General features: G+C 39.1%; 1 protein-coding gene across 7 annotated transcripts in view; it reads right to left on the bottom strand.

Moving 5' to 3' along the window:
- The window catches only part of TMEM132D (transmembrane protein 132D), a 327,315-nt gene that overhangs the window by 208,496 nt on the left and 100,879 nt on the right, over nt 1–17,940 (bottom strand). For 2 of the 7 annotated variants that reach the window (XM_027469876.3, XM_072024469.1), the window contains exon 2: nt 16,660–16,712. The exons of 4 other annotated variants lie outside the window; for them this stretch is intronic. Coding sequence is in view for 1 of the 3 variants with exons in the window: in XM_072024469.1 (XP_071880570.1) it covers nt 16,660–16,667 (8 nt within the window). In the remaining 2 variants the exon portion in view is untranslated. Of the gene's footprint in view, nt 1–1,605; nt 1,731–16,659; nt 16,713–17,940 lie in introns of those variants that run through there. One more of the 7 variants, XM_038187561.2, reaches the window with a different exon arrangement.

Below are 17,940 nucleotides of genomic sequence, written 5' to 3'. Positions count from 1 at the left end.
TTTCCTTGAATTGTGACCACATCAGGACCTACAGGCTATTTCCTGAATAACAGTTGGAGAGGATACCTGCAAGAAAACACACTGTAATTTGTTACACACCTGTTAAACACGGAGCAGGTAACTTCCTGAGAAAGCTTTCCTGCCATATGCAGGCATTTCAAATGTGGTGTGAAACAAAATACTTCTCTCCCACATTAACTAAAGGCTTCAGTTTGGTTTAGCTGCACAATACCTGGAAAAATGCTCTAAACTGTGAGGAGCCCACAGGACAGAGCAACAATGCTTCAGTAAATAGCACAAGCTAACACTGCCTACCACTTCCCTCTGCCCCGGCAGCAGGGAATGCTGTGAGTCCCTTCTGGTGAGACACAGCTTTTCTCAGTATACATGTAAATATAACCATCAGACCCCACTACTGTGTTGATGAAGCATTTGAGAACTCTCATGTGAATTCTTGAGAAAGCAGCACTTTACTAACGGAGAGGAGATCTTTGGTGCAAGACATCATGGAGTAGGTTTTTTTGTTGTAATTTTTTGAGAAAAAGCTGTGGAATTTTTTTTGTTTGTTTTATAAGTACTTAAATGCAAATGATTTGAAACATTTTAGAGGGTGCGTAATCATCATATCTGTTTAATTTCAGCTCTAGAGAAGAGGAGGCTCAGGGGTGACCTTATTGCTCTGTATAAGTACATTAAAGGAGGCTGTAGAGAGGTGGGGGTTGGCCTGTTCTCCCATGTGCCTGGTGACAGGACGAGGGGGAATGGGCTAAAGTTACGCCAGGGGAGTTTTAGGTTAGATGTTAGGAAGAATTTCTTTACTGAAAGGGTTGTGAGGCACTGGAACGGGCTGCCCAGGGAGGTGGTGGAGTCACCATCCCTGGAAGTCTTCAAAAGACGTTTAGATGTAGAGCTTAGGGATATGGTTTAGTGGGGACTGTTAGTGTTAGGTTAGAGGTTGGACTCGATGATCTTGAGGTCTCTTCCAACCTAGAGAGATTCTGTGATTCTAGTTTCCGAAAAGAGGACTAGCACGATGAAATCTCTGCTTAGGAATGCGTGTTTTCAGTAATAAACTCTTCAATAATGATTTCTATAGGCCAAATGAATAGAGACAGTGATGTATATCACTTTTTTTTTTTTGAGATACAAAAATAGTTGACTCCACCCTTGTTCATGCAGAAACATCCCTCAGGGCTTATGCCCTCTGGTTTATTTCAGTCTTTTTAAAGGTCATGGTCTGACATTTCAACAGTGTTAGAAGTCGTTGTCTTCCTTCCTATATGTGTCTCTCTGCTTAAGCATTATTCCCTTCTAGTCACAGGACCCAAGGCAACAAATTACTTCTTTGTAAGAAGACTAGATCTGGTAGCTGCACTCAGAGACTGATTAAAAGTAAGACAAGGAAGCTCAGCTAAAATAATACTAAATGCAAAAGGTTATTCATAAAACTAGCAATCCACAGGAAACATGAAATTAATAGAAGATGTATTTTACCCACACCCACAAACTGAAAAACAAAACAAAGGATGAAGTCAGTCTCATTAACAAAAACAACTCAGCCTTTGATATAATGACAAGTAGTATGTTATCAGTCATTACAAATACCTTGAGTAAAATCTTGAGATTTCTCCTCCCTCCACTAAATCCTGACTGGAAAAAGAGAATAAATTTACTTCATTTTTAAACAGGATTTGCAGATTTTACATAGGATGTTGTCCTTTCAGAGCTATTGTAACTGATAAGTGAGATCACTAGATAGCATGAACTGCTCTTTAAAAGACTGGGGGGGAGGGGGAAGGGTGCAGGGAGAGAGAGAGAGGAGCTCTCTATTTAATTAGAAGCCAAACCATCCCCTGGTGTGGGTAATTGTATGACTTAGCAAAACCCCAGGGCTGTTCTAGATTAAATTAGTTTGTGAGGCTTATACTCTTACAGTATTCAAACCATGATGCACTCCAGTAATGCCTTTCCTAACATACGCTTCTGCCCAGAGCTGTTCAGCAGAAAGCCTCCTGTGAGAAAATTCTTTGGAATTGTCTACCTCCTCATTGATGCACTTAAGTAGTAGTTAGAGGCCACAGCAACACAGAAAAGACAGGGAATCAGCTTACCAAATTCTTCTGAAAATGTTTTAGCAGTCCTAACAGGGAACAGCTGGAGTTTGGGGTGGTTTGTTATTTCTTTATTTATTATTATTTGAAAAAAAAAAACTGTAGAGAGGTTGTTCCCAGGAAATTTCTGCAGTTGTAATTAGGGTGGCAGCAAATTTGCTGCCAATCAGCTTAATTAGTGTGCAGGCTGATTGAGACCTGAGTAGGAAAGGTTTCTCATTAGTTAAGGGGGTGGAATAAAGGAGTGAAGACTAAAAATTCTCATAAGTTCACTAAAGAGAGGAAAGACGAGAGGAAGTATTTGACTACTGCTCAGGGTGAAGTAATAGTTCTCAAAGTATTTGAAGAGGATAAGCTCTTTCAAGAGTGCTACACCTTGCTGAATCCCAACCCAGCGATAGAATACTTATAATTTTCAGCAGGCCCTACTATGATCTCATCAGAAGAACACTCAGAAAGGAAATAAAAAAAAAATGTTGTCCTTTTGGTATTAGATGAAGATCTGGTATTAATTGTAAAAACATTCAGTTTCGTTAGGACATATACGAGAGCTGCAATCTCAGGTACTGCTTTTTGAGCAGTAGATGGTTCAGACATTGGACCACAGAAGTTCCAGTACTGCCCCATGCCTATTAATTCTGCAGCGGCAAACAAAAGACTACTGTAAATAAGTGGAGGAGTATTTATGTTGCCCATAATGTTAATGTCATAAGGTTCACCCATAGGACAAATGTCAGATATATATATTTTTAGTTAGCACTGTAGATTTATTGAGCATCAATTCCCAGAGTGTAGATGTATGTATATACACCCAAACACTCCCGTCATAGGTGTGTTAATAGAGAGTTAAATCACCATATGAAGTATAATTTTGCACAGGAGATTGTCTTATACATCTTATCTACACAAAGAGTAGTCTTTTTTGTTAATATAGAGTACTGAAAGCAAAGCAAAGCACAAATCCTATTATTATACAGCTTTTGAAGCTAGTCTCTGACACTAGTGAGAAGAGTTTTCAGTGCCATACAGATTGGCCATGGTGAAGTTTATTCCAAAGAAGCCAAGAATGAAACCACAAACTCAGTAGAGCTTAGTTGACATCAGGAAAGTTCAAAAGATCAAAATCAAACAAGGAAAATTGTATAGATGGTAATGCTCATGATTATACTCATATAATATTACTCCTTGTCTTACACTATCTTTATAATTTATGTTCTGATTTAAGTGCAACTCCACACAGTGAACTTTCTCTAGGACTGTCCACCAGTTGGATCTCTGCATCTTATGAGAAGATAAGAAATTTTAGCTCAGTCAAACCACTTTTTTTTTTTTTTGATCTCAAACTTTAAACTACAGCCAAACAGTCGAGATCCAGAAACAACTCCCCTTCGATCTAACCTTAGCTGGGATGGTCTCTTACTATTAGTATTCTGCATTCATAAGAAGTCAGTGAACTATAAGGAAATAATCTCTGAAGACAAAGAATGTAATCAAAGATACAAACCATAGGGGCTTTGTCTCTTGACCAAAATACAGCTCAATTCACATCATCTCTTCTAATACTTAATGATTTGCAGTCTTTTATAGTAGATCAATTAGCTAGTCATTGTACCATGGTGAAATTAAGTTTAAGTAAAGTTGTTATCCTGTGTTCATTAGCCTATATGAAAGCTTTGGTCTTTTCCCAGCTCCCAGTGGGTAGGTATTAGTAGCATGAATGACTGATCAAAGACAGATGGTAACTTTTAAAAAGTGTTTCTTCTGTGCAAATGTTTCATCTGTTGAAGTAGCATGTTTCCATATCGATGATAAAGCCAAACAATATTTTTTATAATTAAATGAAAATACAATACAAATCGAGCTATATATTTCTATATTCTGTACTAAAATGTGTTCTATACTCTGTACTAAAACTCTGTACTAATGGAAAAAATGGATGAATAGTAAATTTCTATTTACAGCCCTCACAGTTAAAGGTCACATACATCCTACTCAAATATATGCCAAACAGATCCTCTCCAGCAGAAGAACACCTACTAATGTATAACACCCCTTTCTGTCTGTAATTAAAATAGAAATGCAAAGAACTAAAAAAAGCTAAATATACCACAATTAGGTGAAAGAATAATAAATGTCATCTTTATATTATCTTAATCTTCCTTTGAAAACATGTTATTGTTTTATTTCAAAAATAAATAAATAAATAAATCAGACAGGCTATTGGAATTTCTTTCTTGGCAATGTTCCTTTCCTGATCAAGGTGTGAGCACTAACTTGTAACTACTCCCTTTCATATGAATAATGTCCATGTTAAAGCTTCAGCTGCAATATAACTACTAATTTGAATTACTGTCTAAAAAAAGTAGATTCAGCACTTCTCATTTACATGCTTAAAGAGCAGGCAGCCACACAATATAATTTTGGGTTGTACAGCAGTTTGCTCATACAGAAACTATACATTGAGTAGATTTTACTCAGGAGGTTTCGGTAGCTTGATATTTGAACATTCAACACAGCGGAAGAATTTCATTTTCTGGGGCATGGTTTCTCACTGACACAGGTGCTCTTACAGGAGAATTTACAGTGTCCGTTATTTTCTAAAATAGGAAGCAATGAGAAATGACCATGCAAGAAAAGGCATTACAAAAGACTTTACTTAATCTGAGATTTGTGGGAGTAGGGCTCCAGTTTAAACATCAAAAGCTAAGATCAAAGTCCAACTGAAACAGGATCTGCAGGATGATAGTGTATAACTCCAGGAGCTGCCCTGCCCATTTAGACAAATCATGACTAGAATTCTTTCACAGTCATTACATGGCACCATTTATCTTGCTTAGTGTCTCAGAGTAATGGAGAAGACACAGACATTGACAAACTACAGAAGATTCATTATCTTGGCCAATGAGGAGGAGAGTAAAGAACAAACACAAGACTTTTCAACTCACTTTGACAGAATGGCGAGGGAATAAGTAAAACATGGTCAATACACTCCTGGGAATTCATGAGTGTCGGTTTACGACAAAATAAGCAGCACACTTTTTGCCTTTGGCTGGAAAAGCAGCTCTTAATTGGAATCAGACTGTGCCCACCACACTCACAAAGTAGTTCTCTACTTTGTGAGTAGGTCAAACAAATGTCAGGCAGGCCACTTGAGAAGTAAGATACCAGTCTGTTTTGATCTCCTCACAGTATAGTGATATTTTCATCTCTTTTGGGCATTTCAACTTTGCACATGTGGATGAAGTGTGCTAGACTGATGAGAGTCCTCTCTTTACCACCAAGAGCCTACATGTCATAGGCAATCAACATAAAATTCCCCACGTCAAGCTTAGCAGTGGGCTTCACCTGCAGAATAGGAGCATGAGACAGAGCTATCTCATATATATCTCAGGGGTCTTCACCTATCATCAGTGATGCACCTATTTCCAAACTCTTCAAAGCTGTTACATACTGTTTTATGATAGGAAGACTCATAAAGACAAACAGTACAGAAAATCAAGATAATTTCTGCATAAAGGAAATACAATCTAAATGAGTTGTGACTTCATAATGTTGAGACATAAATTACTAAATAGTAGCAAGAAACAAGATTGCTGAATTTATTTGGATTTGCAGGGCAAGCAGGCGATCAGGCCCAGTCAGCATGGGTTTATGAAAGGCAGGTCCTGCTTGACGAACCTGATCTCCTTCTATGACAAAGTGACGTGCTGGGTGGATGAGGGAAAGGCTGTGGATGTGGTCAACCTTGACTTCAGCAAGGCTTTTGACACCGTCTCCCACAGCATTCTCCTCAAGAAACTGGCTGCTCTTGGCTTGGACTGGCGCACGCTTCGTTGGGTTAGAAACTGGCTGGATAGCCGGGCCCAAAGAGTCGTGGTGAATGGAGTCAAGTCCAGTTGGAGGCCAGTCACTAGTGGCGTTCCCCAGGGCTCGGTGCTGGGGCCAGTCTTCTTTAATATCTTCATCAATGATCTGGACGAGGGCATTGAGTGCACCCTCAGTAAGTTTGCAGATGACTCCAAGCTATGCGCATGTGTCGATCTGCTCGAGGGTAGGAAGGCTCTGCAGGAGGATCTGGATAGGCTGCACCGATGGGCTGAGGTCAACTGCATGAAGTTCAACAAGGCCAAGTGCCGGGTCCTGCACCTGGGGTGCAATAACCCCAAGCAGAGCTACAGGCTGGGAGCTGAGTGGTTGGAGAGCTGCCAGGCAGAGAAGGACCTGGGAGTATTGGTGGACAGTTGGCTGAATATGAGCCAGCAGTGTGCTCAGGTGGCCAAGAAGGCCAACAGCATCCTGGCTTGTATCAGAAACAGTGTGACCAGCAGGGCTAGGGAGGTGATCGTCCCCCTGTACTCGGCTCTGGTGAGGCCGCACCTCGAGTACTGTGTTCAGTTTTGGGCCCCTCGCTACAAGAAGGACATGGAGGTGCTTGAGCGGGTCCAGAGAAGGGCGACGAAGCTGGTGAGGGGTCTGGAGAACAAGTCCTACGAGGAGCGGCTGAGGGGGCTGGGTTTGTTCAGCCTGGAGAAGAGGAGGCTCATGGGCGACCTTATTACTCTCTACAGATACCTCAAAGGAGGCTGTAGAGAGGTGGGGGTTGGCCTGTTCTCCCACATGCCTGGTGACAGGACAAGGGGGAATGGGCTAAAGTTGCACCAGAGGAGTTTTAGGTTGGATGTTAGGAAGAGCTTCTTTACTGAAAGGGTTGTTAGACACTGGAACAGGCTGCCCAGGGAGGTGGTGGAGTCACCATCCCTGGAAGTCTTCAAAAGACGTTTAGATGTAGAGCTTAGGGATATGGTTTAGTGGGGACTGTTAGCGTTAGGTCAGAGGTTGGACTCGATGATCTTGAGGTCTCTTCCAACCTAGAAATTCTGTGATTCTGTAAAGCCATATAGTAGAATTCAGGCCAAAAGTGAAATGTTATCTCCATTCTATATTTACATCACCAGGGAGTAAAACATGGAAAACCATAACCAGACACTGGTGGATCCTGTTCAGACGTATAAAAGAGTCATTTGTAAATTAAGGATACCTGAGAAGAATTAAAGGGTGGACTGGGAGGTCCTGACAAAAGGGACCCAAGAAACAACATAATGAGGAAAAAGCTTTCTCTGAGGTCTCTTTGCCTCTCGTTATAGTTAATAATAAATGGACACCAAAAGGAAATTGACACCTTAGGATCAGACCTGATGTGCATAAGCTGTATTAATTAGCACACAGTGAAAGTATATAAAACATTTACAAGTACATACATTCACTGAACCAAGAGAAAAACCTAGAGTTAGAAAGGAGTAATTACACCCATAAGCTAACCTAGTTTCTGAACCTCATAGATAGAAGCACCCTTGCAACAGTAGATTCAGACTTCAAAATGATCAGCTGCAGTTTGCTTTAATGATCCACTAAGTAAAGAAGCTCCCGAATACTGGTAAATGCCATCCTGGGTGGAGATACTCAATCTGGCTGCTTGAAACAGGACAAATTACTCCGTTAGCTGTGTAGAGAGCGCTCTGGAAGTTTGAGTCCCTGTCACAGATTCTGCTGTTGCTAGCACTCTACCATGGAAACCAAGGCTAATTAACAAAGAAAGCAAAGCTGGAGCATACTTAAGGGTGCACAGGTAGATAAATATACCTTCTACATGCTGGAAAAATTCAAGAGATGAAAAGATAAAACCCACCATAAACCAGCACACAGTGGCAATCTATCAAAGGTGCTCTGACTTCATTATTACCTCCAAAATACAGTTCTCCCATTGTGCTTCAGCCACGAGCATAGCACAGGAAAATTTTAAAGCAGGTAACATAAAGCAGTTTTTTTGTTTGTTTGTTTGGCAAAGATCCACAGATTTATGCTCTGAACAATCTTGTATGCTATATTTAGTTTCACTGTACCATTCTGATTTTAACAATACCACGGATAATAAATGAATATGTTTCACAACTTGGTAAAATAACCAAAATACCAGCGTCTACCTAATGAGCCTTATAATTGAGTTATAATGAATTTTATATACTGCATTGTAACTTGAATGGTGCAAGAGCTGCTAGGAAGATATTTAAGAGGGAACAGTTTCTAACATCTCCATTTTCAAAAAGAGGGATGGATAAAAATCTTCTCATTTACTCAAACACTTGTTAATCCTAATGGCATTCAGTTTAAGCTAACAAGATTACTCATGTAAGTAAATTTGTTACAGAAGAAAGGCTGCAGAAATAGACCCTGAAAGGTAAATGGGATGGGCAGACAGTTTTTATTTGTGCACTAACTAGCTAAAACTGTGTAAAGCAATTCTGTGATGGAGTGGATGACATGACAAAAACAACTGGGAGTTCTGAAAAAAATAATATTCACATTTAAAAATATTTTCCACTGATCAGGAATGAGGAAAAAAAGCAGAAAAATCTGTTCTATTTTTTGCTTTCTGTCTTTATTTGACAAATATTACCTCATTTGCATTTCAATTGGAAAAGCAATTAAAAACCAAATTACATCAACAAAATCAAGAAAATTCTTTTATATCCCCTAACTTGCTGAAAAACTTTTTAAAAGAAACTGCACCTGGGACGGGGAAACCCTGGCTGCACGTACAGACTGGGCGATGAGATACTGGAAAGCAGCCTAGAAGAGAGGGATCTGGGGGTCGTGGTAGACAGCAAGTTGAATATGAGCCAGCAGTGTGCCCTGGCAGCCAGGAGGGCCAACCGTGTCCTGGGGTGCATCAAGCACGGCATCGCTAGTAGGTCGAGGGAGGTGATTGTCCCGCTCTACTCTGCGCTGGTGAGGCCTCACCTCGAGTACTGTGTGCAGTTCTGGGCACCACAGTATAAAAAGGACATGAAACTGTTGGAGAGTGTCCAGAGGAGGGCTACGAAGATGGTGAAAGGCCTGGAGGGGAAGACGTACGGGGAACGGCTGAGGGCACTGGACCTGTTCAGCCTGGAGAAGAGGAGGCTGAGGGGAGACCTCATCGCAGTCTACAACTTCCTCGTAAGGGGGTGTCGAGAGGCAGGAGACCTTTTCTCCATTAACATCAGCGACAGGACCCGCGGGTATGGGGTTAAGGTGAGACAGGGGAAGTTTAGGCTTGACATCAGGAGGGGGTTCTTCACAGAGAGAGTGGTTGCACACTGGAACAGGCTCCCCAGGGAAGTGGTCACTGCACCGAGCCTGACTGAATTTAAGAAGAGATTGGACTGTGCACTTAGTCACATGGTCTGAACTTTTGGGTAGACCTGTGCGGTGTCAAGAGTTGGTCTTGATGATCCTTAAGGGTCCCTTCCAACTCAGGATATTCTATGATTCTATGATTCTGAAATACATTTAATGACAATAATAAATGGTGGGAAGGTTCTACATTTACTTATGCAAGAGCAAAAAATAAAAAATAAATGTTTTGTACAAGAGGTATCTATAAGCATTATAAACTCATATAGAGAAACCCAAACCTGGCAGATATTTGCTTAGATTTCACAGCACATTCCTGCATGTATATTTTTTCACGTTAGGTTTGGTCAGATTATTTTTTTAATTTAGAACGCAGACCACTAGATTGCCACATACAACCCCCAATTCAGGGGAAGCAAAAAACAAAATGCCACTAAGATCACGCACATCATGGTTTGCTTGTTCGTGCAAGTCAGGATTTGAGGATTCTAATAGGATTTTATCATTTTGAGCTTTCTGTTCTTCTATTTAAAGTGGACGGCTACAAAAGTTGAAAAGAAACCAGTGATTTCACATTATAGGAGTTTGTGTCAATGTTTTATCTGGGTCTACTATACTATGGGAATTTCATATTATCAAATGATTTCAAAGAAAAGCTGGATGAAACGCAATTTTATGCAACCATGTATGACTTTGGTACATCCAATCAAAAAATGCAGTCTGATCCAAATTTCCACACAGCCCATTAGAAAGAGTTCCAAAAGATTTTATCATCTCCAGATCAGCTTCTTTGTCTAGATTTTGTTCCATGATACGAGCTAAGACAACAACTAATTGTCACATGAGTACTCTATCTATTCAGTGTTTCAATGGAGAAGCTCCATGATGCCAAAGTCTGGCATCAGTACGGTTCTGCTGATCCAGGGTAAGAGAGTCAAAACCAGTAACAAGCATACTCTGAGCTCTGTGGAAGTTGCATCTAAAAGAAAGGCGCTGTGTTTCTGTTGCCTAAGGAATTAGTTGTACCTAATTGCCGGGACTCTCATTTTACACCAGCAAAATATTCAAATACCGGGATCAGGTAATTGAGTGACTTAAAATAACTCAACTTTCCTAGTACACATACTAAATTAAAATCAAAATCTTCCCACTGATGGTATTTTTTATGTTACCAAGTTCCATTCCTGCATTTTATGAATAGAATACAATTGGCCTTACCTAGCTCACCTATTTTATACAAGCCTGATGCTTGTACAACCTGGCAGTTTTTTATCTCAATCATATAAATGTCTTAATATTCTGCATTGATCAGGAATCAAAACGGTTGCTGACACATGGATAAAAAGCATCTGGAGAATTTGTTGGTTGTTATTTCAAGCTGTTTATTATTCCCTGAGGACTCATATGAACACTCAGAACTATCATGCCTGCATTAATACTGCTCTCCTATACCTCTGGGTACAGTAACACTGTGCATTAAAGATGCTTTAGAAAATTGTTTGTGAGTTGATATTGCAGTGGGATTACTTTGTATGGTCTACAGCTTTGCACTAAATAAAATACTGGAAAACTGCATGCTGTGAAGTAGGCAGTTTGAACTCCTCCGTCTGGCCTCCAGACCACAATTAAGAATAAAAATAAGGCATTGATATGTACCAAGTTATATTTTAAATCTTGGATTTGGCAGACTTCTAATTAACAAAGACTCAGGGAACATTAGTAATTTTATGCTTACAGGCTAACACTGGAGAACAGTGGCCCAAAGTCTATTGAAGGAGCATTTTGCAAGCTGTTCTTCTTGCTTATATGGAGGTAGAGATAACAGTGATTATGTCTACGGTGCACTATGATGAAGAATTCTGACAAATGTCACCACAAAGATAGAGACCAAAATGAGATGCAAGCATCTGGGGATGTGAGAGGGAGAGCATCCAAAAACTCCTTGCTGGACCACCTCCATTGCAGTGGGAGACCATTGGCCACTATTGTACAAATAGCTAAGTCATGCAATTGAACTAACACTATTAAATGGAACAGATTATGCTACTATTAGAGAATATGGGAACAAAGGTGGGAGCAAGAACAGACCAACATATCCAAATCCTTACATCCAAGTCAGTCCTAATTCCATTATTACCACTGAAAATAATTTCAAGCTGAAATTGGGCTGTAAGGAAAATCTATTGCATTTGTTTTTCAACCCAAATATCAAGACAATTCAGTAAGGTCACACAGCAAGTTAAGTTCTGAATAAAAATATTAAGTACTACAAGGAGGTATCTTAGAACACAGTTCTAGTTCAACTGGAGCAGGAAGAGAACTGACATTGCAAGTTTAGTCTTCTATTAAACTGATTCTAAGAGATCTTTCTGTGTCATCATTTTTTAATCAACCACCGGTACATTCTGTAGCACAATCACAAGATTTGGGGATTCCTCCAACATTAACATTCTTAACTTGCTTGCCTCTGGAAACCACAAAGACACCTTCCATGATCTATAAGGACACAAGTGTGCTATGGCAACAAGTCATTGAGACTTAAATGTCATTCATGAGTCCAAACATAAAAAAAAAATAATGAATTAATTACAAGATTTCTAAAAAGAATCTAATTACAAGATGCCTAAAGGGAAAGGGAAGGGGAAGGGGAATTGTGTAGTGCATACTGATTTTCTGGAATCTTCAAAAGTAATTATCATAACTATTATTGATAATACTTAAGTAATTAAGTGCATTTGGGAGCACATCAAATGTCTCCTGTATTTGGAATGAAATCAAATGGAACTCATTAAAGCTATGTATCTGAAATTGAAGTTATTTCTTTCCAGTTCTAGATAATATCACATACTCTATAATACAGTTACATAACATTATATGCAAAGCACACAGCTGCAATCTATAAATTATGACTCTCAAAAGCCAGGAAAAAGATGCAGTTGGAGGTAAGAGTTTCGTATTGTCAGCTTTTGTTCATGACAAAAAAATATATTTCTTTATTCACCTCAGAGCTGTATAATCTCATCCGTTCCAGTTCCTCCAAGAAAATGACAACCAGAAACACCTGATGATCCTTCTCAAGCAATATACTTTTTAGTTACTCCTGTTCCTTTTGAGTGACTCTCTGCTAGTTCTTTCCAAGAAACTTTCTAGAGTTTTAAGTAATTAATGTAAGTCCCAATTCAGTTTAATTTGCAGATGTTCTGTTTATTAACATTGGACTTCACTGACTGCACCTTTGGAAATATCCTGGAAAAAAAAAATAATATTAAAATCCTCAAAATATGGTGTTCTCAATGTAATTTAAGTGAAACCTAAAGCCAAACTAAAGACAACAGCAATTTGTTGTTCTGTAATGTACCCTCCTATTGTGAGACGCATATTTACTGTGAACAAAGCACATATAGAGAATTCCCTGGATAGACAAAATGCTTTAGAAAAATTGAGCAAAATATTTCATTCTAAAGAATTTGTCTCTTTTGTCTTGGGGAGCAATTTCCAATAGTGATTAATTGAAGCTGTAAAACTCAAAACTGATTTTACATTCTAAAACCTGACCCTTTATTTTAAAGTGCTTTAAGTGCTCAGATTAGAATTTTTTAGTATAACCCGTTATAATGATTGCTTATTAGTTTCTATATCCATCCATGCTCAATATTACATTATATATACATGAATCCACATAGCAAGTAGACGCTATCCACATGTCTATCTAGACTATTACTAATCATATAAAAGGGGAAATTAAAATAATTTGCCAGATACTATTAAAACGTCCAAGTCATTTTATCACCTAGCAAAGAATATAGAAGGTACTACGTGGTTAATAAACAATAGAAGTAAAATTACTGCTTCAGGTATGGAAAACGTAGTCCCAAGCTTTTGGAAAATTAGTTGGCCAATAAAATTGTTGGAGAACTGAATATTAAGGATCACATGCAGCATTTCTTCTATACCTTCTCTGGACAGGTTCATTAACAAGAAAACTCAATGCCTTGAGCAAGCTCGTGGAATAAAGAATGTAAAAGTAATCTGGTAGGACAGTGTTACTTTGTCCTATTACAATACCTAACATTAAAGCATTTTAAAGAACTTTGCAGTACCAGTTAACTCTTTGAAGCAATCAAGTATCAGATGCAGTTTTAAGATCTGGTGACAAAGCAGGCAACTGTCTTCTAAATCAGGTATAAAGCACATCAGTTCCTGGGGCTTATACCAGATCCATGTCTAGTATTGGGGTCAAATCTTCCTTGACTTTTATGACACAGACTGCTTCCTATTTCGAAAGAAACTCTTCTCTGACCATCAAGCCATTTGCCCTGGAGGTAAGCATAGATGATGGAAAAGTTCTCTGCAGAGGTACGTGAAAAAGTGATTTTATATTATAATCACTGGCCACAGATTACATTTTTTAAATCTTTAGTATGATTGTTTCATAACAGATTTCCAATTCCCATTCTCTGTTGGATATTTTACTGTAATTACCTGTACTATACATCACATTCACGTCTTCAGATTTCAGTATACTAGTTGAAAAAGTCCACAGCAAGACACAAATTAGCTTCATCTGTCTGCAGGACCTACTGTAGAAAAGCTGCAAAGTATCAGCAGTTTCAGCCTTAGTACAGATAGACAGTAGACACTAGGCATACAGAGTGTGCTACAGAAATCCAGATTTGAAAGATGTATCAAAAAATGAATGAAAAAATATGCACATAAATGAAAAGAATCTTTCCTTCTACCCTTCAATAAAAGATATTTCTGCAGTTTTCTATAGCATTAAAGAGCTAAAGTTACAACAGGTTTAGTAATACACTAAATGGAAAAAACTCCAGAAACTAAAGGCATGGTCTCCAAAAATTATAAACAAAAACATGCTGCAAGACGACCCTTAAGTTGCACATATATTTGTACCAGTAGCAACACAAAAAAAGTAAATACCTGAAGTGCACTTCCCCCCTACTTACCCCAGTTATTTGCACAGGATGAAATTAAACATTAAGTAATCAGTTAAAGGAGAACAAATTAGGCTGTTTGTCTTAACATTCAGATAGATCATAGCGCTTTTGCATTCCCATTTTTTTTCTTAATTTTCCTCAAAAATGTCTTCCATAATTCCATATGTGGTGAAACTGGAGAGAGACAATCCTGCTGCTCACGGATCTCACACACAAATAAATCTAGGATGACAAGACCAGAACTCCCACCCTTCTTCCAATTCCTACACAAAATCTCCTTTTGTTTTTTTCATCAATAGTCCTATCCTATCTCTACTACTCGTAACTGGGCCACGTTTCATTTCACCTGCAGCTTCCTTAATGGTAGCGGACATAGCTCACCTATGTTTATGAGGCATAAATTAACAGTCTTTTACTCATATTGTTAAGAATTGATATTTTTCCAGCAGTGCACAAGCTTAGATACAGCATTCTATTTTAGAAAGGTCCTGTTATTTTGCCTGTATCCAATGGTTTGACTCAAGGGCAAATATGCTGGAAAACTAGTCCAAATAAGCAATAGTTTTGGTCAAGTCCTACGAGGAGCGGCTGAAGGAGCTGGGCTTGTTCAGCCTGGAGAAGAGGAGGCTCAGGGGCGACCTTATTGCTCTCTATAGGTACCTTAAAGGAGGCTGTAGCAAGGTGGGGGTTGGCCTGTTCTCCCACGTGCCTGGTGACAGGACGAGGGGGAATGGGCTAAAGTTGCGCCAGGGGAGTTTTAGGTTGGATGTTAGGAAGAACTTCTTTACTGAAAGGGTTGTTAGACACTGGAACAGGCTGCCCAGGGAGGTGGTGGAGTCACCATCCCTGGAGGTCTTCAAAAGACGTTTAGATGTAGAGCTTAGGGATATGGTTTAGTGGGGACTGTTAGCGTTAGGTCAGAGGTTGGACTCGATGATCTTGAGGTCTCTTCCAACCTAGAAATTCTGTGATTCTGTGAAAATGAAATCCCATCTTTGCGGATGGGATGGTTATGCCCACATGACAAAAATATCTACACAGGTCCGTGGGGGTGGCCATGGCTGGCTGGCTGGCAGCCACCCACCCAACCACTCGCTCCCCCTACTCGACAGGACAGGAAGAATATCAGATGAAAAAGCTTGTGGGTTGAGATAAAGACAGGGGGATCACTTACCAACTGTCATCGCAGGAAAAACAGACTCTTTGGGAAAACTGAATTATTTGTTTGCCAAACAAACTGGTTTTGGATAGTAAGAAACAGACAAATTTAAATAACACCTTCCTCCTACAACCACACTGGTTTTCCAGGCTCAACTTCACACCTTCGTTCCTGACCCCTCCACCTCCACCCCATAAAAACTGGGCAGGAACTTTGTGTGGCATGGGGCAGCCCCGGCCTCACCTCATGGGGACCCTGCAGCCCTCAGCTACCAAAACCCAGACATAAAAATCCAATATAGACACGTTGTTATTTTTATGACCTCATATATGTGGACACTTGTCCATATAGCACTACTCAGAGCCTATACTCAAGCTGCGTGTCCATACTGTTTCTCTGGAGCATTCTCAAAACAGCGCTATAGGATTCACCAGCTACCCACAAGAATGTGGCATGTTATTATATGGAGATGTTTATATTCAAAATCCTAGCCAAGGTTAATTGTTTTCATACATCTTGCTTACAGACAGTGCAAGTAGAAGTAAACACAGAAGTCTAAGTATTATGGAAGAGAAAGCATACCCTGCAGGATTAACTTTTTTTCTAACGTATGGAGATTTTGATCTCTTCCTTCAGAAGTTACAAAGCATTAAATAAACCCCTTACATCTGCACATCCTCAGCATTCAGTCTTTTGGCAAGGACACCTTCTAAAGTGAATATGCTAGGCACACTGCCATCAGCACTAGTAGTCAGAAAGAAATGGGTTTATAAGTGTCTCTAGCACAGGATTTGTTAACAAAATTAACATTTGGCTTAGAAGATCTCACCCAGGATTTCAACACACTTGGGAGTCTGGCTGTGTTACTAAGACCTCCTTTAGATTAAACATTCACCTAGCATAACTTCACTGAAATACCTGAAAATTACCAATCCAACGGGGCTCATCCAACCTTTGCTTCTCCTTTACCTCAGAATTTCACTGGAAAAGATGCCAGCTATTAGATCTATGCAGTGGTGGCAGACACCTGGCAAAAAGAAAACTTTCAGCTGGACATCAAATGTTTCCATATTCTCCTCACAGATTTCAAAATCATAAACGGCATGCTGTCAGTTCATACAAGCAAGTTCCTATGTGTCTACTCTGTCTTCCTCTTCATAACCTCAGACATCATACAGACATCTAGCACTCAATCTTGATGACCAAGAGAAAAGTTTTGCAAGAGAAAAGGTTTAGAGCAAAGTTAATATAATTAACTTACCTGTCCATATTTTCTTCCAAAAAATATTCGTACCACTGTTGATGTATTCAGAGCTATATATCAAAGGAAAACAAAACTTGCAATTAACATCTCTGTTGGGCTTCTATGTACTCCTTCAATACTGCATTTTACACTTGGCCTTAATATCTTTAAAAGAAAATACAGATTTGTAGTGAAGATAATTCCATAGAAGCTATGTATTAGAACAACATGCCTTGAAGGAGACGAGGTAAATTGCCTTAATGCTTTAGATTAAATAAGAAAAACAAAACAAAATAACATGGCAGGCCCTGGAATAGCTTTTCCATCTTAGAGATTACTTCTCCAACTATGCTTTGCTATGGAGAAAGATGTGCTTTTCAGACAAAGATATTTAAAAGCAAAATATGTTAACTGCGAAAATGTTGTACAGCTCTCTAATCAGTCATCCATTAGCTCTGGTTCAGGGATTCTTTTCCCAGGAGGCAAAAATAAGAGCTGGAGTTAGAAGAAAAATCCAGTTTCATCATTCTTTAATAACATGAAAATAAATATGTGCCAAGAGAATTCTTTTTCCTCCACATTTTGTCATAATATGCTTTTGCATTGTTAGAACGCCTTGAAATTACTACTGAAGTAAAGAAATGTGACTGATATAAAGAAATGACACTGATATGAAAGCTTCAGTGAATGAAGCTGAATGACCAAAACACACTGCACCTGTAAGACTGCATAAAAAAAGGCCTTTTTCAGAAACAGGCTGGCATCTCACAGGAAATTTGCAGAGGGAGGGAAGGAGATACCCATGTTTATGCAAGATCTGTATGAAATATGCAAAATATAAGTATTTTTGATTCTCCTGTAGCTTACTTGCATGTTGTGCGGCTGTTATTCTTATCTGCAGAGATAGGAATGATCTAAATGCAGATAAAGATCCAATTCAGGGAAGCTACAGACAGTAGGGTACTAGGGCTAAGTCCCCAGCATAGCTCCAAAGATTTTGACTTTAACAGCAGTAGAGCATTCTGCAGAAACTGGGAGACACTAGTAGGTGACCCCAAGAAGGAAATACATACTTTGAGTAAATATATGTACTGTCTGTAATTTCAAGTTTTCAGACATCTTTCACAATGTTACTTGCCTATACAGACCAGAAACGAAGGCAATAACTAAACTGCATAATCTGACCCTGTGTTCTTATAATATCCATTATTTGAGAATGCTAAAGGCATTATAATAAAGTATTGTTCCCCTAACAAACTTGAAGACAGATAAACAAGAAGTCAAACTGAAAATAAATAT

The sequence above is a fragment of the Anas platyrhynchos genome, chromosome 16 (genome assembly GCF_047663525.1).
Source record: "Anas platyrhynchos isolate ZD024472 breed Pekin duck chromosome 16, IASCAAS_PekinDuck_T2T, whole genome shotgun sequence".
In the NCBI taxonomy this organism is placed as follows: domain Eukaryota; kingdom Metazoa; phylum Chordata; class Aves; order Anseriformes; family Anatidae; genus Anas; species Anas platyrhynchos.
The sequence above is the reverse complement of the archived record's forward strand: the minus strand, read 5'-3'. Positions and strand labels throughout refer to the sequence as shown.